This window comes from Lissotriton helveticus, chromosome 2_1, assembly GCF_964261635.1.
Source record: "Lissotriton helveticus chromosome 2_1, aLisHel1.1, whole genome shotgun sequence".
In the NCBI taxonomy this organism is placed as follows: domain Eukaryota; kingdom Metazoa; phylum Chordata; class Amphibia; order Caudata; family Salamandridae; genus Lissotriton; species Lissotriton helveticus.
In genome coordinates this window covers 985,991,656-986,010,297 of record NC_136059.1, presented here as the reverse complement: position 1 = coordinate 986,010,297, position 18,642 = coordinate 985,991,656, and the positions used below count along the sequence as shown (strand labels likewise).

General features: G+C 46.6%; 1 protein-coding gene across 1 annotated transcript in view; it reads right to left on the bottom strand.

Annotated features, from left to right (window-relative positions):
* Positions 1-11,363: 11,363 nt before the first annotated feature.
* FXN (frataxin) overlaps positions 11,364-18,642 on the bottom strand; it is a 116,553-nt gene continuing 109,274 nt past the window's right edge. Inside the window, exon 5 of the mRNA XM_078675736.1 lies at positions 11,364-11,755. Within this exon, the coding sequence (XP_078531862.1) occupies positions 11,602-11,755 (154 nt within the window). The 3' untranslated portion in view covers positions 11,364-11,601. The remainder of the gene's footprint in view (positions 11,756-18,642) is intronic.

Below are 18,642 nucleotides of genomic sequence, written 5' to 3'. Positions count from 1 at the left end.
CACTGCACACAGACCACAATGTCAATTTGATTATAATTACTTAAGGTGCGAGCACTATGAAAGTGTTTGGGGTCATATATCAACTAGAGAAGGTTCTAGGGTGTTATATGCAAAAAAGAAGCAGAGGACTCTGGCGGTGCGTCCATTGGGGGCGTTGGGGCGTTGCCCCACTAGCCATGGACGACCGTCACGCTGAGGCAGGATTAAAAGTGTAAATATTAAAATGTGAGCGCGCACTTGCAAACTTCTCTGCGCCCGCAACGGTAGCTCAGCTTGCCGGGACAAGCCCGACTTTGTGGAAGGTGTGGGGGCGGGGCTGCGGAGGAAGTGATTGACAGCGCAGTACAGCAGTCTGCAGAAACAGCGCAGCTGCAGTGTGCGCATGTCAATGCTTGGATACTCATTTTTTGGCCTTGCCTGCGCATGCGAACACGGTACAGTACCTTTCCCTCTCTCCCCAACAGCGACTCGCAGTGCGAGGGACCAGGGCCCCGGGGTCTCTAAAGGGCAGGCACTAACCCTGCTCTCAGCCAATCCTGGCGCAGTGGTGCTGCTAATGCAGCGCCAGGATTGGCTGAGAGCAGTCACCGCGGCACGCAGCCAGCCTACTTCAGGTCATGGTGTCACGCGTGGGTGTAGTATAGACCTCGGCTCGTGCGTGTCTTGACTTCCTCTGTAACATAAACCAAACGTACGTTTTTTTAATTTCACATGGGGGGCTTGGGGGGTGTGCCGACCATCGGGAGGTCCCCCCCCGGGCTGTTTGGGAGGGTTCCGGGGGGGAGGGGGTTTACCTGTTCCAGAACTTTCAGGTGGTTTCTTTTGGGCTTTCTTTCAGTAGGGTTTTAGTTAGCCCAATCTACAAGCCTCCGTGACTCCTCTCCTCCGCCACCATTTTGGGTTTGGTGACCTGGTGGCTCGTGATTTTTGTGTCTGTGAGGCAATATTTTGTTAATATTTCACTTAGCTTTATAGTTATAATTAGTCTTTTTTGATAGTTATTTGTTCGTTATGGAGGATCACCGCGTTTTAGAGGCTCTTCGACTTCTGTCTGAGGCCGGCCGCATGGATTTGGTGATCGAAGGGCCCCCGGCGCGTCCTTCGCGCCAGGCCTCGGCTGGTGTGGCGGCGGTAGTGGCGGCTTGCTCGTCGCCCAAGAAGCGGCGTTCGCAGGGGGTAAGTGAGCGGGGCCGCTCCCGGACTCGGAAGGCGGCCCCGTCGTCGAAGGCGCGAGCAGGCACTGTGGTGGGAGCGGTTGAGGCGCGCAACCCCCGGGTTTCAGGATCGGGGGATTGCGTCATTGCCCCAGGCGCTTGGGAGCGCATATGCGGGCTCTGGGGTCGAGGCTGGTGTGGCTATGCGGGCAGTTTCCCCGGCGGCTGTTCGCGGCCGGGGAGGTCATAAGAGGAGCGCCAAGCGCTCGGCGTCACTGACGGAGGGGGAGCTGCGGGAGGGAGAGTGTGACGAGGCCCCCCTGCGCAGCGCACGCAGAGGCTCGTTTGCTTTCGGCGAGGGAGGGGAGAGTTTTGTGGTAGACGGGGAGAATGTTGCATCTCCGCGTTTGGGGCCTGATAGATCGCTTTTGGACCAGACGTTATTACACGCTATCAATGTGGCAGTCCATGATGCTCCTCGTGAGGTTTTAGGCCAGGTTCTTGGCAATATGGATGTTACCCATGAGGCAGGGGCATTAGAGGGGGCACGTTGGGCGCCTAGCCCCCTGCTGTTTTCTGGCCCTCCTTCAGAGCATGAGGAAGCGGTGTCTGTGTTGGGGAGCTCGAGAGGGGAGGGTGAGTGGGCTCAAGTTGGGGAAGGTGGTGTAAGTGCGGGGGATGTGGTTGAGGCGGGGATTTTTAGGTCGGTGGCTGGTGGGCAGGTTGTGGATTGCTATGAGGATGTGGCATTACGTGGCGTGGAGGGTAAGGTTTTACAGGGGGAGACGGGATCCGTTTCTCATGTTGATTGTAATGTGGGGCAAAGTGAGGCTTTTCAGGGTAGGGGTTTTGGTAGTGGTCAGGGGGTGAACGGTGGAGTTGTGGCGGGAGATAGGGGTTCTTTTAGGTCTGGTTTTTATGCAATGGATGTGAGACAGGTACCTGTTGGGGACTCCACAGCAGTAAATTTATCTGAGGCGTGGCATAATGTTTCTCATGTTGGTGTTCGGAAGGTGGTTCCTGATTCTTTTTCACAGCATGGTAGGGGTTCGGGGAGGGTGTCTTCGGAGGCTGTTTCTGGTTTGGCAAGGGGTAGGGTGGGCTCCCAATTTGATGGCCAGCCTTGTGGTGGGTAGCGTTTTGGAAGGGGGCACTTTCTTGGGAGGGGGATGCAGAAAAGGATTGGGGAGTGGGGTTTGTCTGGGAGTATAGCAGGTGGAGGGTTCTCTTCAGGGGTGGCACATACGGGAAGGGTTTCGAGTGATGATGAGGATGTGGTGCGGGATTCCCCGGTGAAGAGGGCACCTTTGAGGAGTGTGGGTAGGGTTTTGTCTCTTGATAGGTCGCAGGCTGGGTCGGTTGATCCGTTTTTGTTGCAGCAAACTAGGGCTGGCACGGGTTTTGTTATGAGGGGCCCCAGCACACCAGTCCAAACCTTTTCTTTTCAGGTAGTGGATCAATTCGGCGGTCCAGACTCGGTAGGGCGCGGTCCAGTCCAATTGCGCCGAGGTGAAGTGAGGAGGGAGCCTAGCGCGGCGATCTCTATTCCACCGAGGGAGCCCGTCGCGGTCAGCACACGAAGGGACTGCGCACCCTCGCTGGCCCCAACGAATAGCAGGTCTAGGTGGTCGGCCTTGCCGGCGGCTATGGAGCTACAGAGTCAACACGGGGGAAGGTACAGGCGTGTACAGTCTGCTCCCCCTCCAGGAAATAGTTTTATTCATTCTGAGGTTGCTGTTTCTAATGACGGGTTAGGTAAGACCCGAGGTGTTGTGGCACATGACAATTTGGGGCTTCTGGAGATGGAGCCGGTGGTATTGGATTATGAGGATGATACTCCCGAAGAAGGTGAACTGCGTGAAGGGGCGGAGGGGGAGTCCTCTCATGTGTCCCGTAGTGTTTTACAGGTGTCGTCATTTGCAGAGAAATCAAGGGAGAGACAAGAGCATGGAATATCCAGTAGGGTTCCTCGAGGAAGGACCAGGGTAGAATTTTCTGCGCCACGGAAGGAGGTGTCAACGGCGATTCATTTAGAGCCAGGTGAGAGAGCACTTACACAGGCCAAACCAAACATGGTGTCTGTGGAGACAGGAGTGGAGGGGGTCGGGGGGTGGGGAGGGGAGATTGTTGAAAGGGAGATATGTAAAAGATGCAGGTGTGGGTACAGAGGCCATTTCTGGTTCAGTGGAAAGTAAGACTGAAAGTGGTACCAATACGGATGTTATAGAGGGTGTTATAGACCCTCTGCACAGTAAGGAGTTGAAAATTAAAAAACTCCCATATATGGGAGTCACGAAGCCGTTGGGAGCTCATCTTATGTTGGCAACGAAAGAGCGTATTTGGAAGGGTGAGTATGTGGAGATTTTGAAGCTCCTCCACAGGGAAGTTAGGTCTAAAGAGGGCTCAAAGGAGGAAGAATATGAGCTGGCAAAACGTCCTAAAGTACCACTGACGATTGAGAATTGGACTGCGGCTTTTCTCATTTACGCAAGCGTTTATTGCGAGAAATTTCCTGAGCGCAGCGTATCTATATTTAAATACATGGATGTGATTCGGAAGGCGCAGCTGACTGGTGGGGGATATGCTTGGGCCCAGTATGATGAGGAATTCAGGGATAGGATGGCATGGGACTCGGAAGCGAAGTGGGGTGAACTAGATACTGATCTATGGCAACATACGATGGGGGCCGCCTCTGGGGGCAAGACCATTTTCACGGCCAGTGGTCTGCCTTTAATTTATCAGCCCTTTCAAGGGAAGCCCACCCGGGGAGGGGTGGGGAGTGGTTCAGGCTCACACTCAGGAAATGGGGCTTGCTGGGATTTTAATAAAGGATTGTGCACTAGAGAGTATTGCAAATATAAGCATTAGTGCTCGGGCTGTGGAAGGCGACACCCTTTGTCTAAGTGCTGGGGGCCCAGGCCGGGAGGGGCTCAACAGGGGAATCAAGCAGGTTCAAGTACAGCAGGGTCGTCACAACAGTTTAGAGGGGGACAGGGAGGTAGGGGCGCGCAGGGTTCTGGGCCAAAGGGCTCATACACCAGTTAGGCTTCCTCAGTTACAACAGGCCCTTCAGAAGTATGAGAACGCAGCAGTTAGGCAGAAGTTATTGGGGGGCTTTCAATTTGGTTTTCGTTTAGGTTATTTGGGGCCAAGGGAGAGGCGATGGGCGGACAACTTAAAGTCAGCTTTCGAACATAAGGCAGTGGTGCGAGAGAAATTGCTTAAAGAAGTGCGTGAAGGTCGGATGGCAGGCCCTTTTCATGACTGGCCGATCCAGAATTTGATTGTGTCACCAATTGGTGTGGTCCCTAAAAAGGAGCAGGGACAGTTTAGACTTATCCAGCATTTATCATGGCCGGAGGGCTCCTCTGTGAATGATTTCATTGATGAGGAAGCTGCTTCGGTGTCATATTCCTCAGTTGACGTGGCCATGTCACTTGTTGTGACCGCGGGCGCAGCTGCAGAGATGGCTAAGTGCGATATTAAGTCTGCTTTCCGGCTGCTTCCAGTCCATCCGGATGATTGGTGTCTTCTGGGTATCCATTTTGAAGGTAAATGGTACGTGGACAAAGCATTGCCGATGGGCTGTTCCATGTCTTGTGCTCTTTTTGAATGTTTCAGCACTTTTTTACAGTGGCATTTCTCACACCATTCCGGTCACTCCCTGGTTACACACTACCTAGATGATTTCTTTTTTGTGGGTTCCCCGGGCTCCGCGGAGTGCCAGGCTGCTCTGGACACGTTTCATGGGCTCATGGAGGAACTAGGTGTGCCCTTGGCCCCTGAGAAGACTGTGGGCCCTGCCACAATATTATCATTTCTAGGCATTGAAATAGATTCTGTAACAATGCAGGCTTGTCTGCCAGAAGATAAGAAGGCGAAAATGCTGGAACTGTTGAATGGTATGTTGTTGAAGCAGAAGGTACAGGTGAAAGAGATTCAAGTGTTGTTGGGGCACCTTAATTTTGCATGCAGAGTGGTGAGAGCGGGACAGACTTTTTGTCGGAGGTTGGGCAGGGCTCTAGCTGGCAGACACCTGCCTCACCATCGTATGCGGCTGTCGGCAGGGGTAAAAGAGGATCTGAGAATGTGGAAAGTTTTCCTTGCATCTTTTCATGGTGTGCCTTTGGTTAGAGACATGGATTTTCAGTGGGATGTCCAGATGTTTTCTGATGCTGCAGGCAGTGAAGGTTTTGGCCTTTATTGGAATGGGAGATGGTGTGCAGAGAGATGGCCTGAAGAATGGTTGAATGGTGGCAGGAGTATAACATTTCTGGAGCTTTTCCCTTTGCTGGTGGCTTTGTCTTTGTGGGGTGCGGATTTGGCACACAAGAAGGTACTTTTCCGTGTGGACAACATGGCAGTAGTAGACACTGCGAACCGGCAGTCAGCCAGAGATGAGCAGGTTCTGAAGCTCATGCGAGTCTTTGTGCTAGGTTGTTTGAAGCATGATATTGCATTTCGAGCCTTGCACATTCCTGGTGTGGACAATGACATAGCGGATGCTTTGTCTCGTTCACAGTGGGGGAGATTCCGTGGATTGGCCAGGGAGGCGGACAGATCACCGACCCCGATGCCGACTCATCTGTGGCAAGTAGGCAACAGCGGGTATTACAACTGGTGGTAGGTTCTTTATCTCTGTCTACGCGTTCGGCTTATTCATTGGCCTGGAAGGAATTCTTGGAGTCAGGGGCGTCTAGGCGTGAGGAGTTGTGGCGCCGTTCAGAAGATGTGATCCAATTTATTTTACAACTTATGGATAAAGGCTTGTCTAGAGTAACCATTGCAGGCAAGCTAGCAGGGATATCCTTCATGGGTAAACTTTTTTGGGGATATTCCCCGTCAGCTGGTGAAATTGGTAAAAGAATGCTGGAGGGTTGGGTCAGGGAACGGGGAGGTTCCATGATGTCTAGAGCTGCTTTGTCATGGCAGACATTGGCCCGGGTATTAACTGCTCTGCCTTCTGTTTGTAGCGAGGATTTTGAATCTTGTTTGTTTTCCATGTTGATGGCATTCATGTTTTTTGGAGCTTTTCGTGTTTCAGAATTGTTGGGGTCTAAGGATAAAGTGGGCATCTGTTGGAGGGATGTTTTTTGCTCGGAAGAGGGTGTTCATGGGTGGCTTTCGTCTTCCAAGACTGATCAACGAAAGGTGGGCAAAGGGGTGTGGTTGAAAGCTCGTTCTCCTAAGGTTACATGTCCGTTGCGATTGGCTCGGCGCTGGCGCGCTTTCTCAAGGGGTTCTGACGGTGATCTGGTTTTTCAGCACATTAACAAAGCTCCGGTTACGGCATATCAACTGCGCATGGTTTTGCGTAAAGCGCTGAAGCATATTGGTTTGGACGGGGACAGCTTTGGAACACATTCTTTTCGTATTGGTGCGGCAACAGAGGCGCATAATTGGGGATGGTCTGATGGGGACATCATGAAGTTGGGCCGTTGGTCATCTAAATGCTTCCAGCGTTATGTGCGGGGAACTGAGGGGGAGGCGCATGCGTCATCCTCTTTTCCTTGAGCATTCACTTTTTTCTCTTTTGCAGGTTCTGTGGCGGGGCCTCGATCCCAAGCGATGACGGTGTGGATTGTGGGCCATTCTTTCGTCAAGTGGGCCCGTGTTCAGGCTGCCCTAAGTTATTTCGGAGAAATGTTGGGATTTAACGATAAAATGTTCAATATTGTTTGGAAGGGGAAAGGGGGGATGCTGTGGAAGGAGTTACTTCCGTGCCTGAATAAGAGTTTGGTTGGGACTTGTTGCCCAGATATTTTAGTGATCCACTTAGGCAAAAATGATCTTTGTGCAACGAAGGGGGTTGTGCTGTTGTGGGCCATGAAGAAGGATTTACTTGCCATTAAGGAACTTTGGGCTGGTTGCCATGTTTTTTGGACCGAATTGATACCCCGCAGGATTTGGCGTGGAGCTGTGAATCCGAGAGCAGTGGATAGGGCTAGAAAGAAGATGAATACGGAGGTCTCTCGTTTTTGCCGCTAGCTGGGTTTTGGGAGGCTCTCACACAGAGAGATTCGTTTTGAGTCGGTGGAGTTTTTCAGGGGCGATGGAGTCCATCTTTCCAGAATAGGCATGGACTTGTATTTGTTAGAATTACGGGAGGTTTTGGCGAAGGCTTTGGCTATGCAGCGTTGAAGGTGTGGTGTATTCTTCTTTCACCTTTTTTCCTATTGGGGGGGCAGAAAGGGGGGAAGGGGGGAGCTGGTGTTGCCCCTCCCCCTCCCCTCCTTCCTGGGTGGCGGGGTCTAGTTGTTTTTGGGCAGTTGGTGTCAGAATTTGGTTAATTGCTGTTTAGGTTTGTGTTAGCACAGGGAAAGGATAAGTTGGTCATTGATTGGATGATCATAGGTTTTGAGGGTTTGACAGAGATGAAGGGGCAGGCAGGTGATTGGTTGAGGATGGGCCTGGTATGGGTAAGCTCGGGATTGATATGATGACGTTATGTTTATTAATGATGATGTAATTTTGTATAATGTTGATATAATGTTTTAAATGTTGTATTGCATGGGTGGGGGTGGGGCCAGAAAGATTTTAGGGGAGGGGGTGGCAGCGGGGGTCAGGTTTATTTATTTATTTAGTGAGGTCTAGTTTTGGAAGGCGTTGCCGAGGTTTATGATTTTGTAATGTGCACCTGTTCCTAATAAAGCGGCCTTTTCCACATCTCAGTTTCTGGTCTGCTTTACCCCCCCCCCCTCGACCTCCCTCCCAATTGACTCAGGTGTTAAATTTCTCTAACATGGCGCTTTGCTGGTCATCGCACGCTTCTTAGGCGTTAGGCAGCTGGCAGTGGCAGCGCCTCGCCTCGCCGCCGGCTCTTCTGCTTTGAAAAGTGATTGATTGTTTGTATCTGAGACGGTGGGACCTGGCTGTCTGTCACCTGGTCGTCGATATAAATTGGTGTATACCCTCTCGCCCAGAGGTTATTAAGGAAATGTATTTAGTTCCCTTTCCGCCTCTGATTGCTCACACGCATTTTAAGAGAGTGTGTGCGGCCGTATATCATGTTTGTTGTGGGTGTGTATGTTGTGTTTATATGTGTGCGTATGTGTATTGTGTATGTGTAAATGCATGTGTTCGCGTGCAAGAGCAGATGAATGTATTTGCGGCACTTCGATACGTCCTCATTAATTTCCAGTGCAAGGGCAGGACGGCGCTCGACTTCTGTCGCAGATCGGAAGAACAAATTATTTAATCAATATTCTGGGTTGGACCTGAGTCCCGGCCGCAATCATCAGCCTAATTGGATTTGGATGGAAATACTAGTGACGGCGCGGCGCGTGACTTCCTGCAAACTTTATAACACTGTAATAACGTGAGAACTTGCTGTGTTAAGTTGACCGTGCGCTGTCTGTAGACTGACTGGGCCGTGAGTTACTCCAACAGTACACATCACGCAGGCCAGAGAGGTATGCAACAAGTGGGCTGTGTCACTCACTGTGCGGGCAGTATGCGTGAGAGGGCATGCACCCACCCCACCCCTTCAGACAGAGCAGAGGGGGGCAGGCTGGACCCTGAGAACGCGACAACAGGAGGTAGGAAGAAAAAAACTGGGCAAGGAGAGGGATGCTAGTAACGGATGGGGGAAGGGGGGGGGCGCATGCTGGGTCTGGCATCGGAAAGGGGGAGAGCAAGATAGAGGATGGCGTGGAAGGGAGACGAGGCAGGGGAGGAGTGCTGCAAGAGAAGTATGGGAAGCAAAATGCGGAAAGTCACAAGTAGAGGCAGCAGATTTCACGTGCGCGTGCTTCTGTGTGTGACTTTTTAGTGCATTCTGGGGCTTACAGTTTCAGTTACAACCCGTGTAATGCACACAGACGCCAGAAGTGGTGAAAGGATTAACAGTTGACATGTAACCACTAGAATCGACCACAAGCTGCACTAATGCCAGCTCAGTTTCTATGACGTATTTCATTTAAAGTTAACACAAATGCAGGCCAGTGTTATACGTCGTCGTCACACTCGTCTTCTTGACTTTTCTAGAATGTGTTAAGGACATTTTCATTTATTGTACACAGCATCTCATAAGAACACCGTCTTATCAACTATTACAGCAAGCTGAGTTGTCTACGCAAAGTTTACAGAATCTGTGGAATACTGGATCTGTTTACTGCTTCATGTCAAGTTTAAATTAACATCCTAACTTCACCTGACTAATTTGTTGCTTACTGAAAATGGCATTTAGTTTGCCCGATGCCTCCTTCACACTCAACGCCAATGATTATTCGAGGGTTTCAAGAGCGCCCGAGGTTAAACTAGCTTTGTGTAGAAAGTGTTACATATGGCTTCTGTATGTCACCTGCTGCCATTTCTCAATACCTTGATTACAAAAACAAAAATTCCACTTAGTAGTTTGGTTTTCACGCATCGAAGTATTGGATTGGCATTTTCCTTTTCACACTTTGACACACTGAGAGCAGCCCGCTTTTTAGCTGGTAATCAGGATATTAAACATATCACCTACTCAGCGCCTCATACTTTGTTATAAAGGACAGCGCTATATCAGGAGTGCACGCACCTGGAGAGGCAGATTGACTGCGGTATTGTGTTTGTGTTTAACCACTTCCATGCTAATGACAAGGTCAGCTCGTCATGGAGTGCCCATTCATTTCAATGGAAATATACAGTAAATTGGTGTTCATGCATAGCATCCAAGTGGTTACAAAGACTTCTGAGATTTACTCTGCTTTATTTAATCCTGTCGGTGCTACTTGCGGCAGGCACTTTACAAACATAAATAGTTAAGAAATGTACATGGCTGGAAGTCATGAAGCACTGCAGCTGACTGCTGCATCATAGCTATGATCCAAGCAGGATATCTCTATTCGTTTTTATCATGTTGCACATGTAAATGAATTTGTCTGTTTTCTGTTTTACATGAGTTTATTTTTTTAATAATTATTTTCCATAAAACAAACATTGGAATGAGTGAATTTTTGCAGGAGCGAATCCGAATGCTATAAGGGTGTTATAATTTCCACTGTTTAATGCTTTGTCCGTATGGCACATTGTGGTCACCATGAGCAATGTAATTGAAGGAATTCTCTGTATTATTGTTAAAATGGATTATTTACATGTTTTAAAATAGTATCACAAATACCTAGACAGGCTGTATTTGTAATAAATTAAACCTATTGAGTGCAGTGTAGCGAAGGGTGAGTGATGTCTGTGTGAGTGCAGGTTGAGAAGTGTGCCTGTGTGAGTCCAGAGTCAGTGATGTGGATGGGTGAATGCAGGCTTACGGCGTTAGTGATGTGTCAGGGAAGGGTGAGTAATGGGTCTATGAGTGGAGGGTGAGTAGTGTGCCTTTGTGAATTCAGGGAGAGTGATGTATCTGTGCAAGTGCAAAGGGACTTGTCTGGCTACTCCCAGAGATGTGTTCGCCAAGCCACCTCTTTTTCAAATTTGCTTGAGAATGCACCATTTGCCCACTCTTTTAAAAAAAATTCTCGCGGAGAAGCCTCCCGAACCCCCCCGTAAGGGGGTCGGGCATGCTCACTACGCACACTCACCACAGTGCAGTATTTACGCCTCACCACTTTCAAATGTCACCAGCCGACACTGGTTCCCATGATTAGATGGAGAGGAGCTAATGTAAAGAGCACCCTACAACACTAGCGACACTCTGAATTTGAAATGGCAAAAGACTTTGCCCCTTTCTATCTCGGCGTGGATGGCAATGCGCTAATCCTATGCGTAAAAACTTTGATAATAAAGCAGACATTTGAGGTGAGCAAATTCAGAACGTCACTGATGTTGTAGAGTGCTCTATACATGAGCTGATCTTCATCTAAACTTGAACTACCCAGAGTTCTCTGCTTCTATTTTGAATAATTTATGCAGCACTCTAGGCATGAAAGGGTATACTTTTGATATATAAATCTACCATGCACTTCCTATATGTAAAGACACATTATTTTTAAAGTATGGCTCTGCCTTGACTGTATTTTTATTGAGAGTTATTATTATGGAATACTGTATCGGAGTCCAAAACATACTTCCACCTACCTGGATCAAGTAATGAGTGCTCGAACTATCCAGTGACTGAAAGGAGAACCTTGTTAATTAATTAGACCACAATATTGCGATTTAACCACTCTCTGCACCAGGGTCCAAAGATAAGAGCTCACAGGTAGTTCTTCTTTTAAGGCAACAATATCAATCCTACAATTCACAGTATATAAATAAATAATGGTGCATATGTGGTACAAGAAAAAAATACTTTATTAACAGAAAACTTTATTCAGCCTTCTTGTAACCACAACCCAAAAATTAGATAACAGTCATAGTTCAGAACCAAATCTTTTTAACATTATGGTACCACCAGGCAAGCAAACTTAACAGCTTAGGAAGGACGTCCATTGGTCTGCATCACAGACTTCCTAAAGATGAGCAATGTCACATGTCAAGGGAATTAAAAAGAAATCTTCAATAAGGTGTCTCTTCAAGTCGTCTCTTTACCCGAATAAACCAAAGATGACAGGTCTATATGGCATTTCAGAGCGGTTGATAGTTCTTCAGACAACAAGTCATGGAGGGGAACCCCATCGTGTGAATAGACCCAGCTGTTTCCAGTCCAGTCATAGCGCTTGGGTCCGCTAAAACAAAAATAGCACATGTAGAGTGTGAGCAACAAAGCACGTCTACTTATCACAGTCATATATTTCAGAGAACTTCAAATTCTGGATCTTGAAAACATTTGTTAAAGCTTCAAAAGTTTAAGAATAAGGACATCAGGCATCAGCAGTTCAGCTTTTACTACGGGTATCAAATAACTGAAAGACTCCACCATGCTACATGTGAGTTCTCAGTCACATTATAATCATTAACAGCGACATACAAACTGAATTAGCACACCAGGCAAGGGATGCTCAGCCAATCAGGGGTCACAAAAGGCAGTAATTACTTGAGTCAAGAAAGTAAGAGGTAGTGGCTGAGGTGAAATAAAGGGAGCGGGATGGGGGGCGGGGGGACAGCAGCCTGGGTAGGATGAGAGGTCTAGAAAGTTAGTGCAAGGTAGAGGAAAAAAGATGGAAGAAGAGAAGCAGAAGCATGTCCAGAGCAAAACTGGAGAGAGGGCAAGAAGCAAGGTGTAGAGCAGGACTTGGATGAACTGCTGGATGTGTATAGGGGTGTAAATGCCTAGTGTGGCAGGGAGTGCAGTACAGGGATGAAGAGAGGTGCACAAAAGTGTGTGGGTGCTTAGGAATAGTGGTCTACAAACTGCTTTACTGTCGTCCCGCTGCAATGCATTAATGGCTGCTGAGTGCCACTGACATCAGCATGTGCCCTTGCTTTCAGCTTGCATCTGTAATTCGGGGCAGGCAACTAATAGCCTCCAGCAGCAGGCAATAATGCATAGACAATTCCTAGCGTCAGCAGCAGTGGCTTCTCCACTAGGACGGAGGCTCATCGCTCCCTCCCCTGCTGAGAGCCAGCTGAGGGAAATGGGAAAAATAAAATGATAAATTCGTTTTATTGTCATTTTATTTTTCCCGTTTCCCTCTAGAGCCAGTCAAGTCTAGGTGGGGCAGGGCTTGGCTGTCGTCACAGCCAGCAGAGGAGGAGTAGTGCACACTGTAAGTGTGCATGCTGGTTTGGCTGGCCTAAGACAGCTGGCCAAACCGTCATGATCACTTAGGTACTCCAACCCAGCTTTGTTGCACAGCCGGGTTGCAGAAACAGCACAGACTCCGGGGGCACTGACTTAGCTGCAAACCAAGGGACTCAGACCTTCGCTCCTCTCATGCCATTGGGAGCAACAACGGGATGTGGTGGGAGCCAGTGCTGGTGTCCCAGAGACTGCTGGGACACCATCAGGAGAGAAGAGGAGCATTGATGCGGCCTGCAGCGTCGGAACAGGTACTTAAAAAAATATATAATTATTTCCCTAATCACCCGTCCTGTCCCCCACCCACCCACTTGAGTTTTGCGGCAGCCACCGCTGATCCTGAGGCACTAAAAAGACGAACTATAACTTTAGTTTTCAGAATGAGCTCCTTTGAAGCTTAGAGATGAATTGCATAGACACCAATAGTATGTCATAAGTACTATGAAGAGCAGTGTGATGATAAACAGTATTATTTAACCACGTGTTGATAAACTAGGGGATGGAAGATGAAAGCCATTTCAAATGAAATGCAATGGCTGCACCAACAAGTGTGAAAACTAAACATTGCCACTGAAGTGTTATCATACACTGCGTTGACCATAATGCATTGTGGCGAAATGAGTGCTGGGATGTAAGGCAGCGTGCTCCCTTCCTCCTTTTGCTTGAAGTGGGTAAAAGCCATGCAAGATTAAGTGCTATTCACAAAAGAAACATTGTTAAAAACGAATAGGTACCACTTTTGTGATCTACTGGCTTTGCCAATGTCTTTAGCCATGCTACACAGTATCTATAATAGCATATGGGAGTGACAATAAAGCCAACCAATGGTAAGCAATGGGTGGGCTAGGCGCCCACTGTAAGGCAACAATATGTCTCACAGTGGACAGCGCATGCGCTGCATATAGGCTTTGACCTTAAAAGGCTGTAGTAGGACCACTTTAAAATGCTTAAGTTTAATTTATAAGTTTTCCCATAGCCACAAAGCCCTTTATTCAGAATGTGTTGGAAAATGGCAAATCTGGCCCAAAGGGTGTTAGCCCCTAGTTTGACATTCCAAGTTATGCCATAATTCTGCACTGACCTGCGATTTTCCCCCATGTAAATTTCAACAAATAATACCAAGTGATATCTGCATGAAGAAAACAAGCTGGAAAGAAGAAAAACATTGTCTTTCTGTGTTAAAAGCAAAAACGCAAATATTTTCCTCATTCCAATGTGAAGAATTTAGGATTTGGAGGTAAAACGAAAAGTCTAGCAAGAGAATTTACTCGGGCAGCTCTACCTCCCATTATTATCAGTATGAGTCCACTTGGAATGAGCAACCAAGTAAGGTTGGCCTTCACCCACAAATAGCAACCTATGTGTTTAACTATCATAAATATAAGAACATTGATATGCAAAATAGATGCCTGTGACTACTATTCGCCATAAGCCTCCTCTTCAGCCAACCACGCATCCAGGCAGATTTCCCTCAAGCTACTCCACAGCTTCTTGTGGTGGGGTTTTGCCGTCTCAGTTCCAGAGTTCAGGCTTAAGCAAAGATGTTTCGCGATTAGCCTAAACGTTAGAGTTCTTATTACGAAATTCAACACATACATTTTGTCTGTAAGAACGCAATTTCAGAATTATTGCACACACAACAATACCATAAAATTATGTAAAACAAATGGTAGAACTGGTCATTTCTTGCAATTTGCATGGCTTATTCTCCAGAGGCAGTCCAATTTTTTGTTGTTGCAATTTCTCTGGAATTATAGCCAAAAAAAGATTAATAATCGGTAGTCTGCCACACAGCCCAGAGCATCAACTAACCCTGACAGTTAAGCTCGATAGGTACATTTCCAAAATCAAAACTGTTAGAAACTTAGTGGTTCTGATGGGGGACAGATTGATAGAGCGTGACGAAGATGCATTGCTGGCATCACACACTGTCAATGCACTCTGAGCACAGTCAGGGGCCTAGCTTGGTCAGCAAGACTGGATGGGGGGAGATAAAAGCGTGTGTGTGTTTTTGTCTGTGTGCATGTGAAAAATCCAGCACCTCACCATACCCGACTGAAAGCACTTGTACCCAACTATTTACAACAGAATACATTTTTTAGGGGGGTGTAACACCCCAAACATCCCCCCTCCGAAACTACGCCCCTCCTCACAGTTGTCTGAGTGCAACACAGCTCTGCAGCCCTTAAATGTTTATCGCGAATGAGACATGATATGTGATTAGCACTAGACATTCAGTCAGCATTTTAATGCATGCGTACATCAGCAAACACACGTTATTACCAGACTTCAGGGTATAATTAAGTTTCAGACAAGGGGCTGATGAGGAGCGGATGGAAAACAACAATAAGAGCGACAAATGATCACGTTGTGCTGTCAGCCCCACTGAACAATACATGATGAATCTACACTGAATCCTAACACTGTTACCCCCACAACCCTTACCTATCCTAAAGCGAAACTCCACGTAGTTGCAAGTGAAGATTTCGAGTCATCAGGTATAAATATATAACGTGAAATGATATATGTGGATAATAAAAAAATATGTTTTCCATGTGAATAGCGTTCACAAGACACTGTACCAAAAATTTACCAACAAAAGTTATTACTTTACATGAAATTCTTTTTGCGGCTTATTTAAAGCATATTTTAGCCAGATATTTTTAAGTTATAGAAAGAAGTTGGAGCATTTAAATATTTCTTCTTTTATACATCAACACCTCACTGGTGTGTCATAGCACTAATGAAGATGCCACCATTGGCCAATTCCATAACCATAATGGTGCTTGCACAGATATTTTTGTTAGGGAAGTATTATATATATTTTTATATTGTAGGTTAATATCTAATTTTAGTACGATACCATAATATCCATTTATCATAATTTTTTCAGTGAATATTTTGAGTATATATAAATCCACTCTAAAAACGTGTTCAAAGGATTTTATGGTTTGCCAATGAAAGCACACACTGACATTCATTACAAAAAGACCTTCATATTTTTCCTAAAAACCCTTCAGTTGGAAAATTATAATGGAACTGCAAAACACTGGAACCAGTAACATGACACATTGTGATAAACAACATATCTGGTGTTTTTGTGCACATTCACTCCTGAGAATGTCTCTTAGCACAAATGATAGTTAGTGGATATTTGTTGTTACTGAAGACAATTGTCCTCATCTTATTTAACCCCAGGAAGGGTGAACGCACAACTGACCTGTTGGATTCAAACCTGCGACTATAGGTATTATTATGAGTCTGGCGGCCCACGGACCGCCAGACTCATGGTGGCTGTCTCTCAACCACCCTATTACAACTAGGGCAGTCGGGTGACCCTGAGACCACTGCAACGGCCGTTCCCTGGCGGTTGCATGGCAGTCCTGAGCCTGCAATATGCTTGCAGGACCGCCGCGATTCCGCCAAGCATATTATGAGTTTCCTCACTGCCACACCGTTTATGGCAGTGTGACCGTCATGAATAGTGTGGCGGTGAGGAAACAAAGGAGGCCCTATAGGGCCCCTGGTGCCTCACGCCATGTGGATGCACACATGACGGCTCAACATGTGCCCTCCTGTGTGCATGCACACCAGTACCTGCATGGCATGGACTGCAGCAGTCCATGCCGTGCAGGTACTGATTTTGACGTCTCTATTGCGGTGCTTATTTCATAGGCACTGCCATGGTAATGCCAAAAAAGCCTGCCAGACAGGAGAAAACTCCTGATCTGGCGGGGAGTCCCTACACAGGTTTGGCGGTGCGTGAGCTGGGCAGTCCTGCTCCCGCATCACCAAATTCATAATAAGGCTCTATGTGTTTATATAAAGAACCTTGGAGTGGATGCATTAGTTCACTGAGCCACCAAACCCAGATATGCTATATCAATTGTTTCTTGTTAAGGGGTCTTTACTATTTACATATGTCTTGGGAATTGGCTGGATTTTAACTAAGGTTTATAAAACCTAGAGTGATTACCAAATGAGCAATGGATTTGAAGAGGAAAGGATGACATAATAAAAAGCTAAACCACCCAGATAATACCTCTGGAAGCAGGGGCTCTGAAAAGTACATGATCAGAAGATTAAAAGGCCCAATAACGATGGTTGTTAGTAAAAAAAGATGGTCGAACTCTGATTGCTTAGGTGTATCACATGCATCACTTTAGAAATCACTCCTAGAGCCAATTCTAACTAATGGAAAGATTTAATTAAGATGTAGTTATTTGTGAGCATCAAACTTTCACTTAACAGTTGAAGCTTGGACAGCAGAGAGTTGGCCCAGAAGATATCTTGATAGACCAGATAAAGCGAGTTGTCATGGTCCAAAATTCAGCCTGTAAAGGCAGTCACAGCTTCAACTGCACCAGAGTTAAACTAGGAGTATTTTTTGTAGCAGTCGCAGCTCAAAATAGTATGCTATCTACATTGCAGTGATTTGGCGTCCGAATGAAAGAATGCCATCCAACACAACTATGAGGCTCCTGGTGACACGCCTTGCCTCAGGCTGAGCTTCTAGATTATATAGGCAGACTGGAGGATCCCAGAGCGCCTCCCTGCTGTTGATAATCATAACTCCTCTCTGCTCTGTGTTAAGTTTTAATCAACAGCAGCACATTCACTCGTGATCTTCTCTCATGCACTCCAAAAAGTGGTTTTGTCACCATATTCAGATAACCATCAATTAGGAATATGATATGGGTGTTGTCAACAGACATGTAGCAGTGTAAGCCCAACGAGTGGAATAGGGAAGCTAGAGGCTGGCCACAAAATGACTTGGCCACGGAGAAGACCCTGGTGGAACCCATATTTCAACAACCTAGGTTTAGAATGAAAAGGAGGAAATTAAATTTTCTATTAACAATTTAAAAGAAAAGAATGAAACAAGTTAAATGATGTCTTAAGTATTCCAGTTGCCGTTAGATGTTTTAACAGGATGGCTTGACTAGCAATGTCAAATATCTGCTGACAATGCCTGCAATGGCAACCAACCAGATATAAAAAATAACGGCAAACAGCTCTGAAAATCTTCCCATAGGTGCCATGAAGCCACCTTATCCAGAATATTGGACTGTTACATATTATTTAGTAGATACTAATATATATACCCCTCCAGAACTTTATATTCTAACAACAGTAAGGAGATAGGCCTAACATTGGCAAGGTCCAGTGGGTGAGTCCAAACAAGGTTTCTTTAATAAGAGTCAGATAGTGGTACATTTAAAGACTGAATTTAAGTGAGCCAATGTTCTTTTTTTACCCCCATGAATTTGTTGACAGCTTGTGAAACTGCAGAGCTGAGAAAAGAGACATGGTTTCATAGACATTCCATGGGCAAAATCATTAGATTTATAAGGAAGTGGCTGGAAATTTTGTATGTAGAGGTATCTGTATAGATGAACAAGCGCGGAACAAGGATGATGGTCCAGAGGTTCGCCTAAGGTGGTTAGATTCTTGGACAGATAGGAAAGGGCATAGGGGTGATGTGATCAAACCTTTCCAGGCAATTGATGAAGTAAGCCACTGTGTGTATAATCCCTGTTACAGATTGTTGCACAGAGCATTCCCTACACAGAGATGTGATAGGACCAGGGCTTGCACTGTTGTTCCTAACTTGTCTTCCAAAAGAAAGGATTCACGTACTTCCGAAGGGAGAGCTGGTACCATGCTGCCTTCTTTTTTTTTTTTAGCAATGTGTTCCTTGATTGGTGTAAAGAGTGACTTTAATTGAGTTGACAATATTTGCGAGCTTGTGGATAAAACCAGAGAGAATAATGTTTGAGCCAGGCTTGCATCTGATGTTTGTCAGAGACATTAGTGAATGCAAGGAATTCAGTCTAAGACAGTTACTTAGAGTCTGACAGATGCAGGACACCC